This window comes from Brachyhypopomus gauderio, chromosome 12 (assembly GCF_052324685.1).
Source record: "Brachyhypopomus gauderio isolate BG-103 chromosome 12, BGAUD_0.2, whole genome shotgun sequence".
NCBI lineage: Eukaryota > Metazoa > Chordata > Actinopteri > Gymnotiformes > Hypopomidae > Brachyhypopomus > Brachyhypopomus gauderio.
The window spans coordinates 19,508,887-19,533,145 of NC_135222.1; the positions used below are offsets into that span (position 1 = coordinate 19,508,887).

General features: G+C 46.0%; 1 protein-coding gene across 1 annotated transcript in view; it reads right to left on the reverse strand.

The window, feature by feature from the left end:
• Nucleotides 1-4,559: 4,559 nt before the first annotated feature.
• Nucleotides 4,560-24,259, reverse strand: part of cpne7 (copine VII) — a 33,879-nt gene continuing 14,179 nt past the window's right edge. The window contains exons 6-16 of the mRNA XM_077023603.1: nt 21,452-21,535; nt 21,264-21,353; nt 21,046-21,144; nt 20,757-20,843; nt 19,703-19,762; nt 18,554-18,687; nt 10,910-10,964; nt 10,014-10,065; nt 9,346-9,479; nt 8,552-8,788; nt 4,560-8,087 (exon numbers count right to left, since the gene is read on the reverse strand). Coding sequence (XP_076879718.1) covers nt 7,947-8,087; nt 8,552-8,788; nt 9,346-9,479; nt 10,014-10,065; nt 10,910-10,964; nt 18,554-18,687; nt 19,703-19,762; nt 20,757-20,843; nt 21,046-21,144; nt 21,264-21,353; nt 21,452-21,535 — 1,173 coding nt within the window. The 3' untranslated portion in view covers nt 4,560-7,946. The remainder of the gene's footprint in view (nt 8,088-8,551; nt 8,789-9,345; nt 9,480-10,013; nt 10,066-10,909; nt 10,965-18,553; nt 18,688-19,702; nt 19,763-20,756; nt 20,844-21,045; nt 21,145-21,263; nt 21,354-21,451; nt 21,536-24,259) is intronic.

Below are 24,259 nucleotides of genomic sequence, written 5' to 3' on the forward strand. Positions count from 1 at the left end.
CTGACCATCACAGGCAGTAGACAGAAATCAACAAGCATGCCGGATCACTGCTGTCAATGATAATGTCCTCTGGAAATCATTCGGCTAACCAGGTCTTTAAACCGGGCAGGCAAGCAAATGTGATGGTGAGTAAGATCTGCTGGTTGTCCTGACCATAATAATTCTCAGATAAGGATTTTTCTGTTTCAGGGTTATAACCAACTATTGCATTAAAACAGTGTTCATGTTCTGATTTTAAAAAAAGGGCTAATCAGCTCAGAGACTGCTTGTCCTATGATTAAGAATGAATGCTGTGAACTTTGAAGTCTTTAATAAAAGTAACCTTTGATATAGGCTTGGATGAGGCTTATCTAAATAGCCTACTAATAATCCTGCTTTTTCAGAAGGTTCAGAGCAAAAAAACTTAAAGTCTTTTTATGCGAGAAGGTTAGAGTCAGAAAGACTGATAAACCTCTGTCCTGATGCTTTAAAGGGGAAACATCATTCATTTACATCAGAAATGTGAACCGGAGAAGGGGGGGGGGTAATCAAAGGTAAATGCAGCTCAATTGAAGTTTTTTTTTACCTCCAGGGCTATCAGACAGTGTCCACATGTAGCCGGACCCCAGCCTGATAAACAATGACATACTGAAAGCAGCAGCATAGCATCCTGTGGTCTGGTCAGAGCTGAAACGGTGAACGTCATGCTGAGGGCGAATGAGGAGAATGAGAACATGTGTGCTGTGGTGCGCTGTTACAGGAGTTAAAACTCTATAACACATTTTATGGTACCAAATGTTTTCCATTATTCATCACAGCACCACTTTCACAGCATTTGTATTGCCTATAATTATGTTTCATTGGTATGTTGACTCATATATGTGTGTATATTTATATATTTTACGTGCTGCAATCATCACACAACACCTAATTACTGTCTTACCTCCTATTTGTCAATGCTCTGGCATCCTAAGTGCTGTCTGACAATATGGAGGTATGGGGTGGACTCTCTGTTATCCTGCAGTGTTAAACTCTGGGATGCAGGACAAACTCACCCATCAGCTTCAGCTTTTAATTGCTAAATTAAATTTTGCCTTCTAGGTCACATTGATTTGCAGTTAAGGACAGATTTTTTTTTTTTTTGCTTTGCTTTGAAGATTAATAGGGGGCATATAACCTTTGTGTCCTTTTGTGCATGGATTACAAGGAAACAGTGCGTGCAGGTTTTTCAGTGTGATTGCTACTCAGTTGTCACAGCATGTGGAGTTTTCTCTTGGGACATGGCAGCACGTTTATGAAAGTCCGATACCCTGCAGTCCTGGTTAAGCCGTGTGTTCTCTGGACCACAGTATTCACTTATGAGGTGGTGGACACTGGGAGGGAAATATACTTCCTAAGTTTCCTTCAGTTTGTGCAGAAATGCACTACACAGATAAGTGAAGCAATCAGCTATAAATGTGTAGGACTACTCCTCTAAACAAACACACAGTGCCACAGTTATTGTTAACTTAAGTCATTTTAAAAGCCAAATTTACACTTGAGTTCATTCACATTAGTAAACAAACTGCATTTGTTTCTTACTCTAACAAAAGAACTTTAGCTCATAATACTATTGTATTATTATTGTAGCCAACAAAACAAAGAACTCCAGCAACAATCAATGAGACTTAATGAAAATCCTGAGAGAGATTCCTCTTCTGTACACACATCCCCACCGAACCCAGGGGAGAAGCTCAGAGACAGTATAGATTTTTTTATTTCTGCCTACACTTGTGAGACCATGTTTGAGGGCCACTGGTGTTATTGCTATGGCTTATGTCAATCTGAAGGCACTTCTGGAGATCAAAACTAGCTATGGCTTTCCAAACTGGAAATGACAGGAAATGCAAAATGAATGAGTCAAGCTCTGTGCTCACACACAGTAATCTCCACACTTTGTCCATACGAAAGAGATAAATAGCAAAAAAGCTATACCTTAATAGTACAATGCCTTGAAAATGTTTTTTTTTCTATCCTGGTATCTGAGGTGCACATAAGAAAATTATTATGTCTTATGCTTTTTTCGAGAGGCAAAAACTCAAAATAATTTGACAATCTGAGAAAGTAATCATAGAAACTGGAGTGAGGTATTCAGTGCAGATGTCCTAGACACAAACTCAGGACCAGTCTGGCAGTGTCAGTGTTGAATCACACATGGAAACTCAGTCTACAGTTCATCAGTATCCCATAATACCACAGTCACGGAATGGGAAAACTTCCTGCTAAACCATTTCTCGTCTTCGGTGCATTTTCTCTTATTAATGCAAAGCAACAACGTCTGCATCATTTCTACAGTCTCTCTTTAGCCGCTACTGAAAACACGCAGCACAAATCCACAGCTTTGTCTCGGCAAGACAGACCTATCAGAGAAGCTGGCCCGTATGAGAGCTCAGACCCAGGAGGGCAAACGTGAATCCAGGTGAGTCCATCCGTTCCAACTGGGAGGAGAAGACAGCACCACCCAATCACACCCCCCTTCTCCACTCACTGAGAACGAGCATCTCCTCACGGACGCGGAGAGGGGGGGTGAACCTCACACCAATCAATAGCCAGGCTTACCTGAGCTAGTGTGTGATAAGTGCAGTCTGATCGGCACGACCGACAGCGGGACGGCTTGTTAAACACCACACGCTCCCTGGACTCCAGTCTGTAGCCGGTGTGTATTGCCTGTGCATGCAGTTGGGGGACTGAGCAGTATTTAATTGAGGCTGTAAATCAGGTGGTTGGCACACAGAGAGCTTGCGTGGCAGACGCCCAGAACCTCATGAAAAGGCCCGGTTGGCTCATCTTGTAGAGCTTAATCAATTAAAAATCATTTGGTAGTCAGATAGCAGCAGACGCGTTTTTGTAGCATGTTCTGCAATAATGGGTGGAAGTAATAAATATAGTTTAATGTACACAGTTTGATGTACAATGTAGTGCTTACAAATAAAACATCATAAAACAGAGAGATTAAAAATTTAAATTGAAACATTAACAAGATGCAGAGCACTTGGCTTAATGTAGATCACTGTGATGAACAACAAACAAACTTTTTTTTTTTTGCAAATAAAACAGAATGATAAGCACAAATACTCTCCCAGTCAAAAGAAAGAAGCTAAGCGGTTCTATGATTTCTGAACAACAAACTGGTGATCTGGTCAAGTAATTTGCTAGTGTAGAACTTACAGCAAAAAGGAGCTGCTTCAACAACCAAACAACACATGGCCCTGAAGCAGAAACAGCTCTATACTGGTCAGTACATTTAAGAGTGAACAGAACACATTCCTTTAGCATTCCTGTTCTTCAGTGTTTCCCCCAGGTGGTCTGGGTCTACTCATCCTCGTTGACTGGTGGCTCAACAACCAGTGACTGCACTGCTGCACAGTGAAAGGTACAGAGGCAGAAAGCAAGTCTCACCGCAGACGTTCTCGTCGTTGCTGCGTGCAGTACTGGGTGCTCCGATGACATCAGCGCCGGGAGGTCCGTGACGAATCGGCGCAGGGCACGGACAAAGGCGTCACTTGGGCGTCACTGGTGTTTGAGAGCACAGCCATTATTCCCTGTGCTGCACGCAGACCTTGTGTTTACCTCCTCCTCATGGCCCCTCAAAGCCTGGAGCTTCACAATCAAGGCTGTTTGTTTCTCTTGACAATCACTTAGGCCTGTTCAGCCCCCACCCGCCCCCACCGAGACCTCATCTTGCTGCATCTCTCTGCGCTTTTCCCTGCATATGCCTTTCACTGTCTCCATGGCAACAACCATTATTTGATGCATTCTCTTTACGGCAGGTAAATGGTCCGAGGCCATTGGAGGCTTGGGGGGGGGTTGAAGGGGGGGGGGGGGGGGGGTGGTGGTGTGGTCCTAACCCGGCTGTCTAAGGACACCACAGGGAATCCTGTGTGTCCTCCTGGTCTTTGCAGGGAACTCTAGTGTTCCAAGTGTGAAGTCCTGTCAAGCGGCTCTCTGCCGTCTTCCTTGTTGATTCTCCTTGTAGAGGAAAATGATAAACGCTGCTAAGGACACAGCAGGAAAACTGAGGAAGTCTGGGATAAATGTGGAAAAACAAAATCCATTTCCACCTTAATGTTTGTAACACAAGCAATGTCCTCCGAAGACAGCTGAGACAGTGATCGTTCTGAATGTTTTTGAGGGAAAAAGTTTATATATATTTTTTTACAAAGCCCCACATAACATTTCAATGGGAAATGTTCTAAAAGTGAAAGATGAGAGTCCTTAACCTGCCAGGAATAATCAGCGAGCTTCAGTCCAGCTGGTGAGAAGCTGTAACATGGAGACTTCGACGGAGACGCAGTCTGCTGTCTGATGATTGCTGTGACCTCTGCAAATAACAAGAGGTGAACGAACATGCGTACACGTTGGTCCGGACCTGCTGGACATGATCTGCTAACTCGCGTCAAAAAGCCATTCCATAAACCCCCCTGTAATCCCTTCAGAATGGAACATGCAATCATAAGAAACTCTGACAAGGGAAGATAAGCTACAAATCATTCATTACTTCTCATCTGTCTCCATGCACACATATGCACCACACCAGACTCTGCAGCGCAGTTTACTGTACGGTTTATTGGCCTTGTTGTAGTTAGGAGCACACACTACACGATTAGGGGAGAGGAGGCGAAGATGGGCTCCATTCACACCACGTAATACTCCAAAACAAACAAAAAAAAACACATTTCAACACAGAACAATGCATGCAGTATATTACAGCGTTCAAAAAGGAGATACCATCAGTTTGCCTGCGAGGACCGCCCCCAAAAACCCACCCTGCATCCTCCCCACAGCGACACTGGGGGTGTGTCCAACTGGCAGGATGATTTCCTGACTGCTGATAATCCAATAAGAGGGACATCAAGAGCAGGAAGCATACACAGAAATACAATGGAAGTCTTTGTCATTTCTGCAGAAGATTCTGCCCCGTAACTTTATCCGTGCAAATGTGTTGGCTCGAGCAGAGTTTGTCCACAACATCTTGCGATTGATTTCAGGGGCTCGACTCTGAACTCTGCGACTCCGTGTCTCTCTCTGTGGGTCTCTGTTGTGGGTCTAATAGGGTGCCGTATGCAAGGGTCACATCACATCCAGCCCGTATACCACAGAGACACTAAAAGAAAAGTCTTGCTTGTACCACTCCTGATGTGTGGGTGTGTCTGTATGTATCTATGTGTGGATGTGTGTGTGTGTGTGCGCAGACAATTATTAATGATGTGCATAAGATTATTAATGATGGCCTATGCCATCGACAAAAGGCATAGCCAAAAAAAATTAATAACATACACAAACTCATTAGAATACATTGGCAATGCAAGTAAACAAATAAACAAAAAAAACGTGAAAATTTTAAATAAAAATGAAATGTACTGTACAAGTCTGTTCGCCAACAGAGATGCGTTTCAAATGAATATCTAGTCTGAGCTTAAGTTTCATTACAAACCACTCGAGCGGAGATGCTAGCATAGACACCGATGTTCCACACAACAGTTAAGCTTTTGTGCAGGGCTCCAAGCCTACCTGACCGTTTACATTCAGAAATACTTGGACATGAACACACTGTGCTTCAAATAAGAGCAAAGCACCATGGAGGGGGAGGAGCCAGGAAGCCCCGCCTACTTGTAGTCCTACTCGGAGCTGGGTTAAGCGGGACGGCACGGCGGTGTCACTGTGGCGCGTTTCGTCATCCAGAGAGCGAGGTTAAGGCAGCCCCAGGCACCACGAAGGCAGACGTCTCATCATGGCGTTTCACAGAACGTATTTCGCATGTATTAAAGCAAAGCCTGGTTTACAAAGATATGATGATGCCGCCCCAGGTCTCTGCCATCTGGGCCACCAGCTTAGGATAATAATCATGTGGCATGAATATTTTACGATTGTGCTATATGATTATGGGCTCAAAAGGTAAGCAATAAAGCGTATTCACAGGAAATGGTTGATTATTAATAAAGTAACATGGTTTTTACCTTTAATGGGAAATTCCAGTTTAAATAAACAAACAGACACAAAACAACAATAAAAACAAAACAAATGTTGAGCCCCTTTACTGACGAACCTCGACTCTGCGATGCCACATGTTACTTGCTTGGGTTCCATGGAAAACACACCAGATGAACTTTTCCATGATGGTGAATTCATTACACTCACTATGGGTTCACACATTTGATTTTCCAGGCATCAGAATTTCCTCTGCATTATTCTTATATAGTGTGACTTCACAGAAAATCCAAAGTGTCAAATCATTCCCAGCTTTTCCAGGAAGGAGAGGCATACTGCTTCCTTATTTCCTGTCAAGTCTTTTCCTTGACCGTGTTATTGCAACACAGCACTTTGCTAGTGTCACTGGTGTTTCCACAACCTGATCCAATTGTCTCCATATGGGCGTATGCAGACCTGACTATTACACCTGACGGTCAATAACAGGGTAACAGCAGCATAAATCCTTAATGCATTACGATTTCCTTCTTACCAACACTACTAGAAAACATCGGTCATGTGTGAGTTGAGCTGTGTGGGAGGGAAAGACTGTAACTTGCTTTTTATTATCTTAATGGCACTTTTTACTGATATTATTGTACTGTTGGACATTTGCAGAGATAGTGTGCTAGTAAAATTCCACTTTAAAAAATCATTTTAATGCCACATCTATTCCACATTTGGCCGTGCCTGAAGTTCCACTGTAAATGCAATTATTATTATTACATATTTTGGTGACAAATAGAAATGTCCACTGTTATGTGAACTGACCTGAAAAGCTAAATGTGCTGTATCGGTCGGCCCCTAAATGACACTGGGATAGTAGCTGTGTGTTTTACTCCTGTGTTTTAATCCTGTGTTCTACCTCCTGTTTTTAACTCCTGTTTTTAACTCCTGTTTTTAACTCCTGTTTTTAACTCCTGTGCCCACACGTATACAACAGGAACATTAATTTGGCAGCGCTCATACCCACTTTTTGCGGTCACTTAATACCATGCATAGATTACCTTGGCCAGCACAGGAAACAGTCAATTTAGTCAGACAGGTGACCTGGCAGCACGATAACACCAAGTTCACTGAAGTTTTGGGTAAAAATGGTTGAGGTGTGTATACTCACTGAGGAACAACTGTGTGGCTATGATGAGTGATATTCATGTCAGATGTCTGGAATCCAAACCCAATGTAGCTATACAACGGAAGGACTGAATGAACAGCTCATTACATATTTTAAAATAAACTTTGGGCCCATTAAGACCCATCTGTAGGCTTGTCTTTCTCATAACAGCAGAACTAAGATCAAACAGCGATCCTTAATATGAAATATGCATAGTGGCCTCAGACAGGCATACTGAACCTTTCAGAGCTAATGAACATGCTATCATCAGTGAGACACATTTACATATCACATTATGGACCCTCTTAAAATATTTTTTCTTCATATATCTTTACATAATTTCCAGTAATGATCAAGATTGCACACGTCTGTTCACACATAATCTTGTCAGTAGGCGCCAAAGTCAGTGAGACGGGAGTCCAGCGAGAAGACGGGAGGAGACAGGGCGGTGAGCAGAGGTGAGCGCCGTGTCCAGACAGAAGAATCCGGAAGAGTCCGGAAAGGACCAGCATATAAAAACTCTGCTTTTGCAGAGTTGCTGTGCGGAGCTGGTGGAGGTCAGAGGTCGGGGAGCACATGGGGACAGCGTGTGTGCCTGGATCTCATGCAGCAAGATCCAGCCCATTGCATCCGCTACAGGTCATGACCCAGGACATGACCCAGACTCATCCCTTCGACCCCTGACCCCATTTGTGTAAATGCATGATGTATGAAAAGGGAAAAATTAGGAATTAAACAACAATGTGGTGTTTGTGGCGCCCCCCTGTGGCGGACTCGCTCTTGCCCATCCAGGGCCGGGGGGGTGGTGAGCAAGGGCCATGCAGAGGGCGGGGCTTGAGTAGAAGGGTTAATCTGGGGTGTTGGCGATGGAGTTGGGCGTGGAGTCCACGACGGGACTCATGGGTGGAATGACCTTATGACTGAAGTACTCCACGACCTGCTTGGGCACCTCAGCCAGGACACATTTTGCCAGGGCAGCGGGAGGGGCCTGAAACAAACAAACAAACAAACAAACAAACACTGTGAAATATAAATGAAGAGCTGTTGTATGGATGCAAACACTGGACATCACCTGCCATCATCAGGGTAGCAAATGTTAGTCCCGCGAATGTTGCAAAACACTGCAAAAAACACCACCTTGAGTTTATAACGAGGACCTGTATAATGTTCGCATATTCTCAGCACTCAAAAACTGAAGCTACACAAAACAAAGGGAGGAAAATGAGCTTCATCTGAGGAAAACCGTGAGCCCCACGAGCCTTTGGAACCCATCTGTAGTGCTAGCAAAGGCTCGTCTGCCTGCAGACACGCTGGCCGTCTGCCTGCACCCACACGGCCCCACTCGAGGGTGTTGCTGTTTCAGAAGTGTGCCAGGAGACTGGCCTGCACGGTAAACACTTCTTCACCTTTCATCTGCACCCAACTGCTGCCCGATTGAGTGGTGGGACTCACCGTTTTGAAGTCTCTGAACGGCACAAACTGCACGATGTCCCTCAGGACCGGCTCGCCTTTGGGCGAGCGCAGGACGCCGTCGTCCCCGTCCAGGATCTGCATATCGGTGAAGTCGGCGTTCCCCACCCCCACAATAATGATTGACAGGGGCTGGTAGGAGGCGCGCACAATAGCCTCTCGCGTGTCCGCCATGTCGGTCACCACCCCATCCGTGAGGATCAGCAGGATATGGTAGCGCTAGAAGAGGAGGAGGGGCTTATCAGTCAGGGTATGAACCCAGCATGCTGCCAGCCAATGAGCTAAGAGAAGATGTGCTGGTTAGATTACTGGCCCAAATATCCCTGGGGTCCAGCCAGTATTGAACATGGAAAGGCAGTGTGAATTCTTCACAGAGCTCATGTGCTGAAACCTGATCACCTAAAGAGTGAGAGTGATTGCAGAGATTAAATAATAAATGAAGATCACAGCAAGGGCAAAATGGTTGGAAACGCAGCCCAAAGACTGTGTAGTTTGGCTTTTGAGAGAAGCCCAAGGACATGCATTTGACCTTCTGTTCATACGTTGGGGTTATATTAGATGATTTAACGAAGGTCTAAATTGATTTGGTGATATTTAAAAGCTAAAAAGATATACCCTAAAGCCAATCAGTTTAAATGCAAAAATGTACTGCTTTATACTGTCATTGAACCGTAATTGAAATGGTGAAAGAGTCCAAGAAGCTTATAAGAAGGAAGCAGCAACATGAGTAGATACCCAGGCCCAGACAAGGCACTGACGGAGGGCGAGACACTCACGGAGGCATCTTTGATGGGCTCCTTCCCAGCTGCCTGTTTGGCTATTCGGCTGATTATGGGGGCCACATTAGTGGGGCCGTAGAGTTGGATCTTGGGCAGACAGTTCTGGTAGGCCTCTACCACCCCCTGAATCTCTGATTAGAGATGAGAGACAAGGGAGGGGTGGGGGAGGGCAGGGGAGAGAGAGAGAGAGAGAGAGAGAGAGAGAGAGAGGGGGGGGGGGGATCAGAGAGGGAATAGGCATCAGTCCAGGGTTTGTTGCTCTCTCAAAGGTGCACTGGGTTTTTGGCAGCAAGGCTAAAGTCACTGAACCCAAGTGGAAAAGAGGGATGTGATGTGTCCCTGTACGGTATTGTGGGGGGGGGTAGAGGAGCCCCCTCCCCCAAACTCACTGGATTCACCCTGATTTCTCAACAGATTCAAAAGATCCAGAGAGAGAAGATTCCTCCTCTTGCCACTTAGTGCAACCAAAATTATGCACATTTTTTTAAGCATTCACATAAAACGAATACTTGTAAAAATTTGTAGCTATTGTTACTGCAACCCCATAACCCCAACTCGAGCCTTAAAAGTTTATTATAAGTTAGAAAAACTTGTTTGTTCTCTGTGGGTTTATTTGGTCATGAATGAGTTTGCAGCTCATTGATCAGAGACCGTTTTACGTGTACCTTCACATTCATCATCTTCTGGGTTGAAGTTGATGGCAAAGTCATGAGATACCTGAGAACAGGACAAAAAGGCACGGTTACACACCTACGAGGCTTTTGCAAGTCCGCACTACAGTTAAACCTAAAGACCACCACACTCAGAAACATCACATCAACAAACTCATTTTCCATAACAGAGGTTTCAAGGTCAAAACTTTAGTTAACACAGAAACACAGCAGTTCCCAACAAATTTTGCAGTGCTTGTGTGCATGCTTAAAAACTTTCTGCAATCTAAAGCAAAAAAAAATACCTTATTGTACTGTAAAATTAGACCATACCACCCATGTCTCCATCTACAGCTAGAACAACAGAGAAGCCGGCTGGTATATGTGGAGAATGGCGTATTTTTTATTGCATTATACTTCATTGGCCCTTCCGTTTTTACATCTCCATTCACGCTCTCCTGTCTCAGCAGTAATGCCCACAGCACGTTGTTGCCTTGTAGTTCAGACGCTTCCTCCAGGGTGCCTGTTAAAACGTCTGTCTGCTCTCAGTGTCCAATCTGCCTAAACAAACTTGCTTGGGGGGGGGAAACAGAGGTGTGGTGACATTACGCCGTCAACAACTAGGCTGGCTTATCTTCCACCTGCTTTCGTTTGCCTGGTTAGGTGGCTACAGCAAGGGACCAAAAAAAAAAAAGAGCTGGGGAAAAAATAATTAACTGTAATGCGAGTTTCCAATATGCTGAATGTGGACTGTGGTGTCATCACCTCAGACTCGGCCTGGTGGTAAATGCAGAGATTTGGCCATGAACACACAAACACTAATAACAGATCACCGCCAAGGCCAGACACACAGACCAAACAGTCAGAAGAGCACAGGCCAGTCTACCAGTGAAGGAACAGACGCTCTTTACCTCATAGTTTGGAGGAATTCTTGCGCCAAAGCCCAAAGCTGAAAATCTCTTGTCACTGTGAGGAAGAAAGAAAAGGGTATTTTGACACTCATTAACCTTCTCTCAGGTTCCACTGAAACATTTGACCCCCTCCCACAGAACACAATAGGCTGTGACTTATAGAATTGGTCTCCACTGCAAAACCACTGATTCCACTTCAGCGCATACTACATACTACATACTACATACTACATACTACGTACTACGTACTTCATCTACTTGCACGGCTCGGGCAGGAGACGTCACGTGTGTGGTGCATATTGGCCACCCCTGAGGATACGTAGAGAAGCCTGATGAGCAACAGGGTTGTGTGTGTGTGTGTGTGTTGGGCGGGATTCCCTTAGCAGTCTGTCACTCCCCAGCCAGTAAGACCGGGCTGAGAGGACAAAGCTCAGGCCCACAGGGAGGTGAGGGTTGAGGGGGGAGGACAACACGGAGGCGGTCGCCATGGAACATGTTCAGGGATGAGACTTCCACACCACCAGACGGATGAAGAAGTTCCGGCGGGACACAACACGTCTTCCAACAGCCTAACGAAGGCTTGGAGTCCCATCAGTATTCTGGTACAGAGCACACACCTATTGCCCGAGACCTCTCATGGTATAAAATTCACGGCAGGCCTTAAATCTCTCAGTGCCATCATCTACCTCACCAGCACATGAGACATGATTAGAACGAAGGCATCTGGTGTATCTTTCTGATCTGAATGAAATGAACATTCTTCACAGTTTCTGAAGTGGTAGCAGGAGTCTTGCAGATGAACTGATTCTTCTCAGTAGTATGTCTTCCCTCAGTCAGGGCGAGGTTTCAGCCATTTATAAGTTTAGAAGCCATCCATCTCTGACACATCTCAACTTCAGTCATCATAGCATCATCTTAGCAGCGGATGTTAACGAGTAATTAGCTGTGCTAATTCGTTTACCGTAGCAGATAATGAGATACTCTACCAAGAAGAGAACCATAGAAACAACCATTGTTCAGAACTTCAGCTGTTTTTCTTCCTCCAACAATTCTCTGCCGCTTGCTATAATCCACTTTCTCTTCCCACTGCTCCCATATCAGATGCAGCCAAAGATAATGGCTAAAACGAATCCCACAAACCTCACCACCATGCCCACATTCCCAGGGACAGGAGAACCTGTTCCCTGCACCACGCAGCACTCTGAACACTTCTGTCTGATGCTCTAGAGGCGTGAGGATGAGCAGCAGGACAGCTCACGTCAGAGACGCGCTCCACGTATTAAAGCATTCTCACACGCATGACCGAGAGGCATAGGTGGGTAGGAATGCGTTACATTTACTCAGTTACATTTACTCAAGTAGCTTTTTGGGAAAAATGGAAAAATGTACTTGGTGAGAGTAGTTTTAATATAAAACTTCTACTTTGCTACTTTTACATGAGTAAATATGTGGTGAGAAAAACTTTAGTTTTGTAAATAATTCGTTTTGTCAGTGGGAAGACTGACCAATGTCTTGTCACCCGAGTATGTGTGACCAATTAAATGAACCCAATCAGTCACATGATCACATACACAAACTTTCTCCACCGGTAGCAAGAAAGTATGACAAAAAAAACCTACCGAGCATCCCTGGCCTCACATACAGCCAACGTTCACATTACAAACGTGTAAAAGGACAGTTATATAATGCGCTGTCAGTTGTGTCTGCCAAAACGTGTGGACATTTCAGCCTACAAGAACTCGACGTAAAATTTGAGGAAACACGTTGCGGTAAGTTTGCCGTATATATAATTTTGACTTTTGTGTAATGCTATCTCTGTTACAACTGGAAGCATAAATTTTATATGATGTAATTATTAAATGTAACGCAGTGTAAGACTAAAAACCAGTTCAAATTTTGAGTGTACACAATAGCAATATATGATGATTGAGTTGAACCAAAGTTTGCTACAAATTGGGATAATTTGGCGGCAAGTTGTAGCTACAAGTAATGGCTGAGTCTCCTGAGATAGATTTTGAAAATCACAGACCTCCAATAAGTGTGTCTTTGTGGAACACATTGAAGTTACACAGGCCTTAGAATTAGCAACCAAACAAAAATACATATTTATTGTCACGGTCACAGCTCCGGACCCTTCCCTGTGGGCGTGCCGCTATGTTGTCTGCGTGCTGTTATGTCCATATTAGTAGTTCCGTGGGTGTGGGTTGTTTGTGAGCGTGTTCGTTGTCGCACCTGTGCCTTGTCTCGAGATCACGAGGGTATGAGTTAAACACCTATTTAATGTGCGTTCGCGCAGTGTCTTGTGCTCGTCTTTGTCTAAAGCTTGTGTCAGTGTGAGTGTTACATGTTCAAGTGCTCGCGCTATTAGTGCAGCACTTTCACTTTCTTCATTAAAGAAGCGTTTTCTGTCACCGTGCCTACTCGTTGTGCCTTCCTCGTCCCACCGGGATACGCTCCTCGGAAGAAGATGGGGAAGAAGAAGGGCAAGCGCCGCCCTTCGTCCGTCCCTGCACCTGCCCGAGGAGCGTTGATGGTGGAGGGGACCTTCCCCCCGGCAGACCTGGAAGAGGAAGGGCCGTTTTTTGTGAGCTCGGCTGCGTGGGCATTCGCTCCCCCCCGAGGTCGAGTTTGGGAGTGGGGAGTCCGAAGAGGAGGGGAGTCCTTCCCCTTCCGAAGACTCGGAGGAAGAGACGGAGAGAGAAGCTCCCCTCGCAACTGAGAACATCAGTCCCTCTCCGTCCGTTTACTCGGTACCAACCGAGTATTACGGAGAGGGAGATCCAGACGTCAGTGCTCCGCCATCCATTTACTCGGCACCAACCGAGTATTACGGAGGAGATCCAGACGTCAGTCCTCCGCCATCAGTCTGCTCGGATATGACCGAGTATTGCGCAAAGGAGCCCGACGTCAGCCCTCTGCCGTCTGTGTGCGTGCCCCTTGCCCAGTCCTACAGCGAGGGCGAGGAAGCGGCTAGCTCTCCCCCCTCTGTGCGGTCCGAGGAGACCATACGGTCCGAGAAGAGGGAGAGAGCGGAGAAAGAGGCGCGTTCTGGCTCTGGGGTAAGCAGGATGGAGTGCTCGCCCTACATCCCCTCCGAAGAGGCGATGTCCCAGAGCCCAGGAGTCTCGGAGGAGGAGATGGAGATGTCAGGGGGTGAGGAGGTGCTGCCCCGGAGAGCGCAGGAGACGCGCAGCCCGAGGTGGTGTTTCGGGGTGCCCCCCGAGGCGCCTGGTACCCTGGCCAGTGAGCGGCGTCAGGCAGACCCTCCGCCAGCGCCCAGGAAGAAGCCAGACGCACCCAGAACGAAGCCAGCGGGCGCGCGTTCGTTCCTGTGTGTATGTTAGTCCCGGTGTGTATTCCCAATCTCTTTTTCCCACTTGTGCCTCTTGTTGTCCATGTACCTGTGTGTGTGTCTATAAGCGTGCCCGTGTTCAATGTGTGTTCCCTTGTCTTCCCAGGGTGGGTGTTCTAGAGCTGTTCGCGGCGGTTCCCAACATCGGGGGAGACGGCTCTCGGAGGCTCATGAACCCGGCGGCTCCGGACCTGCCCGTCGGTGTAGGTTCGGGGCTTTTCCAGCTGCGCGGGACGCTCCGGGAGTAGCAAGCCCCTGGTGGAGGGTTCTGTCACGGTCACAGCTCCGGACCCTTCCCTGTGGGCGTGCCGCTATGTTGTCTGCATGCTGTTATGTCCATATTAGTAGTTCCGTGGGTGTGGGTTGTTTGTGAGCGTGTTCGTTGTCGCACCTGTGCCTTGTATCGAGATCACGAGGGTATGAGTTAAACACCTATTTAATGTGCGTTCGCGCAGTGTCTTGTGCTCGTCTTTGTCTAAAGCTTGTGTCAGTGTGAGTGTTACATGTTCAAGTGCTCGCGCTATTAGTGCAGCACTTTCACTTTCTTCATTAAAGAAGCGTTTTCTGTCACCGTGCCTACTCGTTGTGCCTTCCTCGTCCCACCGTAACATTTATAATAAATAATATTTATACTTATATATTATATTTATTTATAATAATGATTTTCGTTATCATTAACGAATTGTTTCCAGAAATTAAATTTTCCATGATTTAATTTATTGACATGAGATACTCTGCATTTATTCACTACTTGAGTAGCTTATAATCAAAGTACTTTTTCACTTTTACTCAAGTACATTTTTGGATGCATACTTTTACTTGAGTAAAATTTGGTTCAAGTAACAGTACTTGAGTAAAACTGTTGAATACTCTGCCAACCTCTGCTGAGAGGCCAGCTCTTCTGACAACTGAGAATACTTCCCTATGCCATCATGGACTTTCCGAAAGGCAACGAACTGTTGCCATCTCTGCCTTTTAAGAGTCTGGTGTCAAAACGGTTCACCAGAACTAAACTCTTATTTGATGGCCTATAATCCATTTGTTCAAGGGGGTTTGAACAAATATTCAGTAAGTGTCATTTAGAAGGCAATCACAATGTGTTCTAGCTAAATGTCCGACTAATTTTGATTTTTGAACCGTTTAGCTTTTTTCTTCACACAAGAGACACACACACACAAACAAATAAAAGCTCATCCCATCACTGTCAGACACAAAAGAAACACTGTTGAGTCACAACGTCTCCAGGCACAGGCACTCTAGAGGACATCACTGTCTCCAAGACAGGAAACAGAAGTGGATTTAAAAGCCTTTGGTCAATTAAGAAGAGAAACACAAGAGCTTTTCACGCTCCTCTCTTCTGCCTGAGACTTTACTCACACAACATACACTCATCTTTTCCTCAACAGCACTTTCCATGGTTCCTCAGAGGGAAACGCAGCGTGGAGTAGCTAGTGACAGTCACAGGAGGGGGCCACAGCACTGCAGCGTCCCCACAGGAGTGGGTGTGACTCTCTGCTCTAAAAGGGCCGATACGGCCTCTAACGAAACCCTCGGGGCAGGGGGGTGACCCACCGCGGGGCCGAGGGGGAGGCTAGCAGGAAGACACGTACTCTGACAACACAGCAGAGCCACTGCAAAACTAAAAGCAGGAGTAACACCAGCACATCTAGATCAGTTAATTATTTTCAGTCCAGTAGGTGAGTCATCGTGTCAGGGGGCTGATGGGCTGTTAACACACACACACACACACACACACACACACACTTATGTGCACAATAAATCATGAAGAAATGAAATATGAAATAATAACAATAATCAGTGCACACTCATATCTTACACGTCAGACTATCATTTGTGTTCATTAATGCAGTAAGACCCTAAAGCACAAAGGCTATTTGTGGTGGTTTCTTTTGTTGCCTTCCCACATGCACAGAGCACAGAGTGCATTAATTAGATGAGATTTGATCGATATTTCCACCAGCACTGTCCAAATATAAAGAAAGAAGAAAAAGGCACAGCATTGTGGTAAAAGGCTGATCGTCAACCTTCAGAACTGGAGCCCCAGGACCAGAGGAAGGGTGGAGAAAAGAGAGAGGGTAGAGAAGAGAGGGAGGGAGGAGAAGAGAGGAAAGGTGGAGAAAAGAGAGAGGGAGGAGAAGAGAGGAAAGGTGAAGGAGAGGGATGGAGGAGAAGAGAGGAAGGGAGCAGAAGAGAGGAAAGGTGGAGAACAGAGGAAGGGAGAATAGATGGAGGGTGGAAAAGAGATGGAGGGAGGAGAAGAGAGGCAAGATGGAGAAGAGAGGAGGCAAGATGGAGGGAGGAGAAGAGAGGGAGGGTGGAGAAGACAGGGAGGGAGGAGAAGAGAGGAAGGGAGAATAGATGGAGGGTGGAAAAGAGATGGAGGGAGGAGAAGAGAGGAAGGGTGGAGAAGAGAGGAAGGGAGCAGAAGAGAGGAAAGATGGAGAAGAGGGAGGGAGGGAGGGAGAAGAGAGGAAGGGTGGAGAAACTGCCAAGAGTGGAGCAAGAGAGCACATGAGTATTCCAGAGGGACTATGAGTTTTTAAGTTATTTTGTGCATAACGTGTGTGTTTAATGTATCTGTGTGTATCTGTCCATAAAAATGTCTTCATGTTAGATAGCAATGATTTCATGTACAATCTTTCTAGCCACATTTTATGTTTTTAATTAACTTTATTGTACAACAAACCCAGAATCAATCTTACTTTTAGTAGACAAAAACTTGTCATGTTTTTGAAGTTTCTTTCACTGATTTGTGAATCTACTAATATATGATCAATAGCCAATTAAAACTGGTTCATATAGCAACACTGAAGTGTGTGGAGTGGCCGTCCACAAGACGACATCCTGCTGTGCTAAAGCTGAGGAGCAGGAGACAGCTGTGAAGACCTGTAAGAGAGCTGCTAATGAGAACCTGAGAAATATGGAGATTTGACTGGACACAGTGACATCTCATTCTCACTTATTTCTCACTTGTGCGTGGGTGGCTCAAGAGAGTGTGAGTGAGGTTGGGAGAAAACAAAACAACAAGAAAGTTACTTCCAATCCAGAAGCATCAGCGTAACTCAAGCCAGGTGATCACCTGGGGTGTGGGCGAAGCTGTCGGGCAATGTATCAGTATATGTATCAGCAATGTATAAAAGTTCAGAAAGACAGGTGACCTGAATGAGCCCATGTTTTGGTTTCTGTCCATTAACAGGCATGTGTTTGGCTCTACTATAATAGCAGAGTGCTTTCGTCCAGCCCCATCTCACCGAGACAGATCTCATTACGGCCGTGTAAGACGCTAATTAGCTGGCTCCATTGAGATCGATTTAAAGAACCTCAACACAAAGTAAGATAATATTAAATTAGGCACTCTGAGACCAGCACCACCACCGTGTAAATCAAAACAGAGGAGGTCAGGGGAAATCAAGACAGAAAAACCCATAAGTCGAAAGGCACCACACACAGAGTAATAATCAGTCCACATGCTGAGTTTAGGGCATTGTGAAGTTCACATCTGCTTTGGGTGGCCCTAACACAGATTACCATGTCAGCCTCGATAAGCAACATTCCCGTGTGAGACACTAAACCAGCGATGTAGTCGTTACGGATACCTTGCTCTTATCTTTCCCATTTCCTCCTGGGCCAGGTGCTGTCTGGTTCGGAAGTCTCTAATAAGCTCCGGTCTGCCGGCACAAGGTCTAGCTCGGGGAGCCAGGCACCCAGCAGTGCGTGTCACGCTATTGGTTGTTAGGACCTGGCCGAAGGGGACAGACAGGCGCTCGTGCCCCCCTCTGTCATCTGACAAGACAGCCCGCCAACACCTTCCAAAGCTGTGAGGGAGCTCGGAGCTCATCGAGTTGCAGCTCCAACAGACGTGTCGAAGGCAGCACTAACAGCAGTGTGGTGTAGAGGCAAACAGTGTCTCAAATACCAACAGGGGCCTCCAGCCAAGCTAACTGGAGAGCTCCCCAGAGTCTTCTCTCTCGTTCGCCATGTGCCTGGGCTGGTTCACTTCGTCTGGCTCTGTCAGCAACAAACACCTCGCCGCCCTGACACCGAGTGTCGACTGGAGCCGGGCCGCTCCGACCCTCCAACCGCCACGGAGGTCCGCCATGGCCAGCGGTGCCGTTATCTGTTATCCGAAGCTAAAACACCAGCAGCCTCTCCTTCAGACAGATCTGGGATCAGTGCAAAAGGACTCTGCACACGGTTCAATTTTCCAATGTCAGAAAAAAGAACTCCTGCGAGAGGGATCAGTTCTTCGCTGAACGCCATCTAGAACTCACCTGTCATAGTCCTGGCATATCTCCCCCACAGCTATCAGAGCCTTCAGGTATTCGTTTGGCTGGTACGGGTTGATGTAGTGCAGGGAGCAACTATTGCGGGGGTCGCCGTTCGACGCCGTGAAGTCAATGGCAACCTAGAGGAAGAGACGCGTCACCAGACACATTGTTAAAATATAAAGGGACATAACGAGTTGGTGCCCGCCTGTGTACATGCCAGAGTTATATTTTTAGCACTCCAGCTTAGTAAATATGTACTAATAAGCATCACAGCTAATAAGCATCACTGCTGTTTCCAGACTCAAATTAGTCAGCAGTCAGACTGAATGCCTTCAGGAAAACCCACATGACACACTCAAGCATTGCCAAATGCGTTCTACGTGAAAATAACCCTGCTCAGGAGATGTACCATTTCTAAGTATCAGATTAGCACTTGATCTAAATATAAAGTAATGCACTGATGCAAAATTTATGTACACCCAATGGCCCAGAATGCTTGGAAGAACTACTGTGTATATGCACATCAATCTTAGGTGCTAACCTCATTAAATCACCCGTTACTGTGGAGGGTCCCTCAGTGCCTGCTATAAAGTAGCGTCACTATCATTATTTGCAACCTCTTGACACAACAGACTACGAACAATGTGATGAATTACATCGGCCACGTCTTCCACCGCTTATGAATACTTGCTTATTAATATTCATATCTAGTTAGCTCCTCCTGGCATGTGGATGTTTGAGCTGAAGGATGACGAGGAGAGGATCTGGTTGAGATTTTAATTCATTCGAGACGCCCGCCTGGAGCAGAACGCTGCTGTGCAGCAGAGATTCACAGTCACACTCGGTGGGGAAACATTAAGCGGTAGCAAAAGTCACCAGAGACCACGGAAAACAGACTAAAGTGACTGAGCAAACGCGATAACAATGAATCAACATATCATGCACATCGCGATATAAGGCAGCGTGTACTGTGGACACCAGTGATTCATAAGTGCTTTCGTTGAGTCTAAAGCAGCCGTATTTTGTAGTGCACACACAAACCAGAGTGGCAGAGCAGTACTATGCATACTTTGGAATATAGTGAATGGCTTGCAAATAACTTGGGGGGGGTGAGTTTACACCAAGGATGCAATATTCTGGGTCCCAACTTACTGTAAAATGGATCTGGCACCCTCCCATAATGTAGTCCAGGAAGGAGTAGACCCTGTGGAGCTGTGGGTAGGACAGTTCAGACCAGAGCAGACGCACACAGAGAGAACAGAATGATCCATCCAGCTGAGGCACACACGCCACACAATCTCTCATTTATACAATGTTCTCTCAAACCCTCGGAGCTCATTAAGGTGTGAACCGTTTCTCTGACTTTCACTGATACTTGCCAACATTTGGTTAAGAAAATGTAGTCAACATAGGTAAGATGCAGCTACAGAGGGAAAAAAATGGATCTAAGAACGAACATGAAAAGCAGGTATGCCTAGTCACACAGATAATGGCTAAGTGATGCAATCCACAGACACAACTATTTGTACATGACTTTGCTTTGGACATTCATCTCCGACTGGTTTAAATCTCTAGGGAAGATTTCAGTTGGAATAAGTTAACAGGAGCCGGGAAAGAGAAGGTGTTAACATGTGACAGGAACCCAGGAAAAATGAGGGTGATGTTAATACAATGTTAGTGTAACACTCCTGAAGTATTTGTCATAATACAGCAGAAAAATAAAAAAACCCATCTTTTTTGTTTACACCCCCGCACAAACATACACTCTCGACACACATCCAGGTACATACTGGCTCTCTGGCACACACCTACACACACACACACACACACACACACACATACCCACCCACACAGAAACTTTAAACAGAGCTCTTGGTTCTCAGACATCATACAAATGAGCATGTATTCATTTTTAACTGAAGCCAAAAGAAGAAAATCGACAGTCTAGCACAACAGCAAGGTCGTAGAAGAGTGAAGCAGCTCCGTGAATTAAAAGTGCTTCTTTTTAAAATGGCATGAAGAGAGACTACATTCAACAGCCCCTTGCTGATTTCTAAAACCATTTCTGAAGAGATGTCCACCACACACCTACATATTAATAACACTATAGCCACTTTAATATTTACACATCCCCTGGCAATACCATAATTGGTTAGCCCTGTACAAAGCTCTCTCTCCACTGGGTGACACTAACCATGGCTCCTACCTTGAGATCGGTGAGGATGACCAGGCCAGAGTTCTTATAATTCTTCTTCTTTAATTTGTATTTCGGATTGACACATTCCCATGTGACCTTGGAAGGGAGAGAATCGAAAGACAGGCTAAGTGTTCTCAGGGATACTGCAGTGAATTCACACACACACACACACACACACACACACACACACACACACACACACGCACACACACCATTTTTTCCATCCACTTTTTCCTCCCTGTAAGAAAGAAAGTTCCATCTGTGACGCACATCAACACTAGGCCACTCTCTCACTGACCTTGTTTCCTGCTGAAACTTTCTGCATTTCTTTGAACGTAGCACAGAACTCGCCGATGAAGTCATGCTTCCCCCTGGAATCATAGTCCCACACCAGGCACTGCGAGTCGAACCCAGAGCAGGCCATTCAGAAACAACCTTTAATGAACTGTCATTCATCTTTCTTTCTCTTAATTGCTGCTAGTTCATTCAGGACGGTTTGCGTTCACATTCACACACCCTGAGCTGGCGGTCCTCGTCACAGCTGCACAGGGAGATGAGGGAGACTTTAAATGGTTCCCAAACGGGATTCAGATTGTTCTTAATCACCTGCCAGAAATATGAACATATTATATATTAAGTGCATGTAGGAAGCTGATCGATGCTAAGGAACACAACCAATTTTTCAGCAAAGCAGTGCCACTCACTTCCGTTCTGTGTATGAGCTGCTCTGTGCCGTCATCGTTGACCCGGTAAATCTCCAAGAACGGGTCGGACTTGCTGAAGAGGTCCTGAAACACAGTTGTACCCATCAGTGCGCAGCGGTTCGGCCAGAATTGAGCGGTGCGAATAAAATGGAAGCGCACAACAGGAGGCTCGTCGGCTCGGACCTGGCGTGGCTGGAAATTGAATATCGTCTGCTCGTATTTGTCACAGCTCATTCCCTGGTGCGCTGGCTCTGTTTTTCACTCACAGCTGTGACCAATCAAATCAGGAAAACTGATGCAAAGCAATCATTTGACATGAGGTTTTCAGCAAGGGCTCCGAGCATAGCCTTGGTAATCAATTGCAAGCCTGGGGCAATTGATTCTAGAAAGCACGGGGCGCATGGCCATAAGTGTTTGACAAAGCACTGGAGAAGGCGAGGTGAGAGACAGACAGTCAGAGAGACAGAGGCAGAATGAGACAGAGAGACAGGAAGGACAAGGTGAGTGTGAATGAGCCATTTAATGCCCCCTTTTTCACTGCATTAGCCTGATATGTCTCCCCAGGGACAGCATAGAAGGAAGTGGCCCTCGCTATCCGGTTGTCAAGGAAACGTCTCGTCAGTGTGCAGACCGATCTAGATGAGTGGCTAGTGCCAGGATGCAAAGAACCGTCTTCTGACACGCTGCAAGTTCATCACAGGATTTAGAGTTCATCCATCAGCCTTCGTCTGATCAGAAGGTCTCGCACAGCATTAACCCCAAAAATCCCGGAAGCCATAACGACATCATTAGGGGAGAATTTAACGGCTCATTTGTCTTCTTATCTTCTCCGTGGTCTGATGATATAGTCCTCAGCACGGTCTCTACAGACATGGGGCTTCATTTAGGTGACAGAGATGCATCATTGCAATCGAAGCAACAAGAGCCAAACATCTTTTATTAAGAAAAATGCCAAACGTGACAAAATGCAGATTCTCTCCGTCTAAGGTACATACAAAAAACCTCAATCAGAGAAAGACGGATGATCTAACCCTCCTAATTAACACTTGGACAGTGTTAGAGGTCATTGCGCCATTTTAAACAACTGAAATATTTATTCATGCCCCTGTAATTGTAATCACAGGAGTAAATTTCCCTTGGAAAAAGTTGACGCCCCCCAACTGTTACTGTTTAATTTCACTGTCTGCTAATAGAATTCAAATCGGATTAATGTGCATCAAAACAAAACTAACATGTTGGGGAAGCAATAATCGTGTCCATTTAAAACTGAACCCTTTATTTGTCCATTCTGTTTGAGCTGGAGGGAGAACCACGACTCAGATCAGACAGATCTGATCCAAGGATTACACCTGAGCCATTCTTCTGAGTGCACATGAAAAGGCGCCATCTCGAGTCCAACTACAGCTCGTATCCTGTTCTGTTGAATCTGCGATGTCATGAAAGGTGTGAGCAGCACACCACACATAACGGGGTTCCACTGAGTCATCTCTATTATGTTTAGCCGAGTCATTACTGTTTCACGGAGCTACCACTAAAGGAGATTGATCAGCAGCAATAAACATAGTGAATGACTCCTAATGAACAGTCCATAGACTACAGACAGTAATCATGGGGGAAGTGGTGTGATAAATCACATCATCAGAAGTAATGCTGGCTTCAGCCATGATGCTAAAAAAAAGAAGCTCATAGTGAAAAGTAACAATGAACTCCATCCGTCCTGCAAAAGCATCATTAAAATAACACGGCTGACAGTTAAGGTCACAGGAGGACATGCGTTTATTTTTGTTTCCTGAAACGTGCTGTGATTTGCCTCACAGATTTTGGGCACCACGTCCTCGGTCAGCCAAGCTGATCCACTCAGCAGTCAGAGGGAAGTAGACCACACAAAGGCTGCAGGGAGCACTGACACACACCCAGGAGCCGTGAGGTGTCTCCGCTGGAGAATGGGGCCACAGCTCGGTACATGTCCAGAGGCTCTGGAGACCGAGAGGTGGATGCCAGGCTGGATCAGATTCAGAATCAGAAGCAGCATGTTGTTCTTTCTTTATCCTGGCAGGCGTTTGCATGTGAGCACCGTCCCCCCGCCGTGAAAGCCTGAACTGCCTGAAGGCTTACGTGGGCGCACGAAACGCATGCTTCAACCACTCCTCTCACCAATGAGGCCATGCTTCAACCACTCTTCCAACCAATGAGGGCATGCCTCAACCACTCCTCTGACCAATGAGGGCATGACGTGCTCCCACAGCCATGCCATAAATTTCAAATAGAACATCCTGGCTTGGAGGGAAATCACCACTAGACATATCTCCATGAGATCTTGGAGCACGATGTGAACTGATTAGCGATTTTGCAAGGTTTTCAGCCTGCTGTCACTCCAGACTGTTTCAGATGCATGAATTCAGACCTGTGCAACGCTTACACGGATAAACAAAATGTTGCACTTTGCTGAACAACACCCCCCCCCAACCCAAACCCCAACCCCTCTCTCCCACGCAAACATGACCCCAGGCAAATCGAGTGCGAAATGGCAAAATGTGAGTGCAAGAGCATGCTGGCGTAAAACAGAGACACACAGAGAGAGAGAGAAGGATGGAGAGAGAGAGAGAGAGAGAGAGAGAGGTGGAAAACAAGTGAGCAGGGAGAGAGCAACAGAGGGAGGAGAGAGAGGGAGACACGACCTGAGCAGAGCAAGTGAGAGAAAGAGGGATAGAGGGGGTCGCACACAGCATCAGACACACATCAGACAGCATCAGACAACATCAGAAAGCATCAGACACACATCAGACAGGATCAGACAACATCATATAG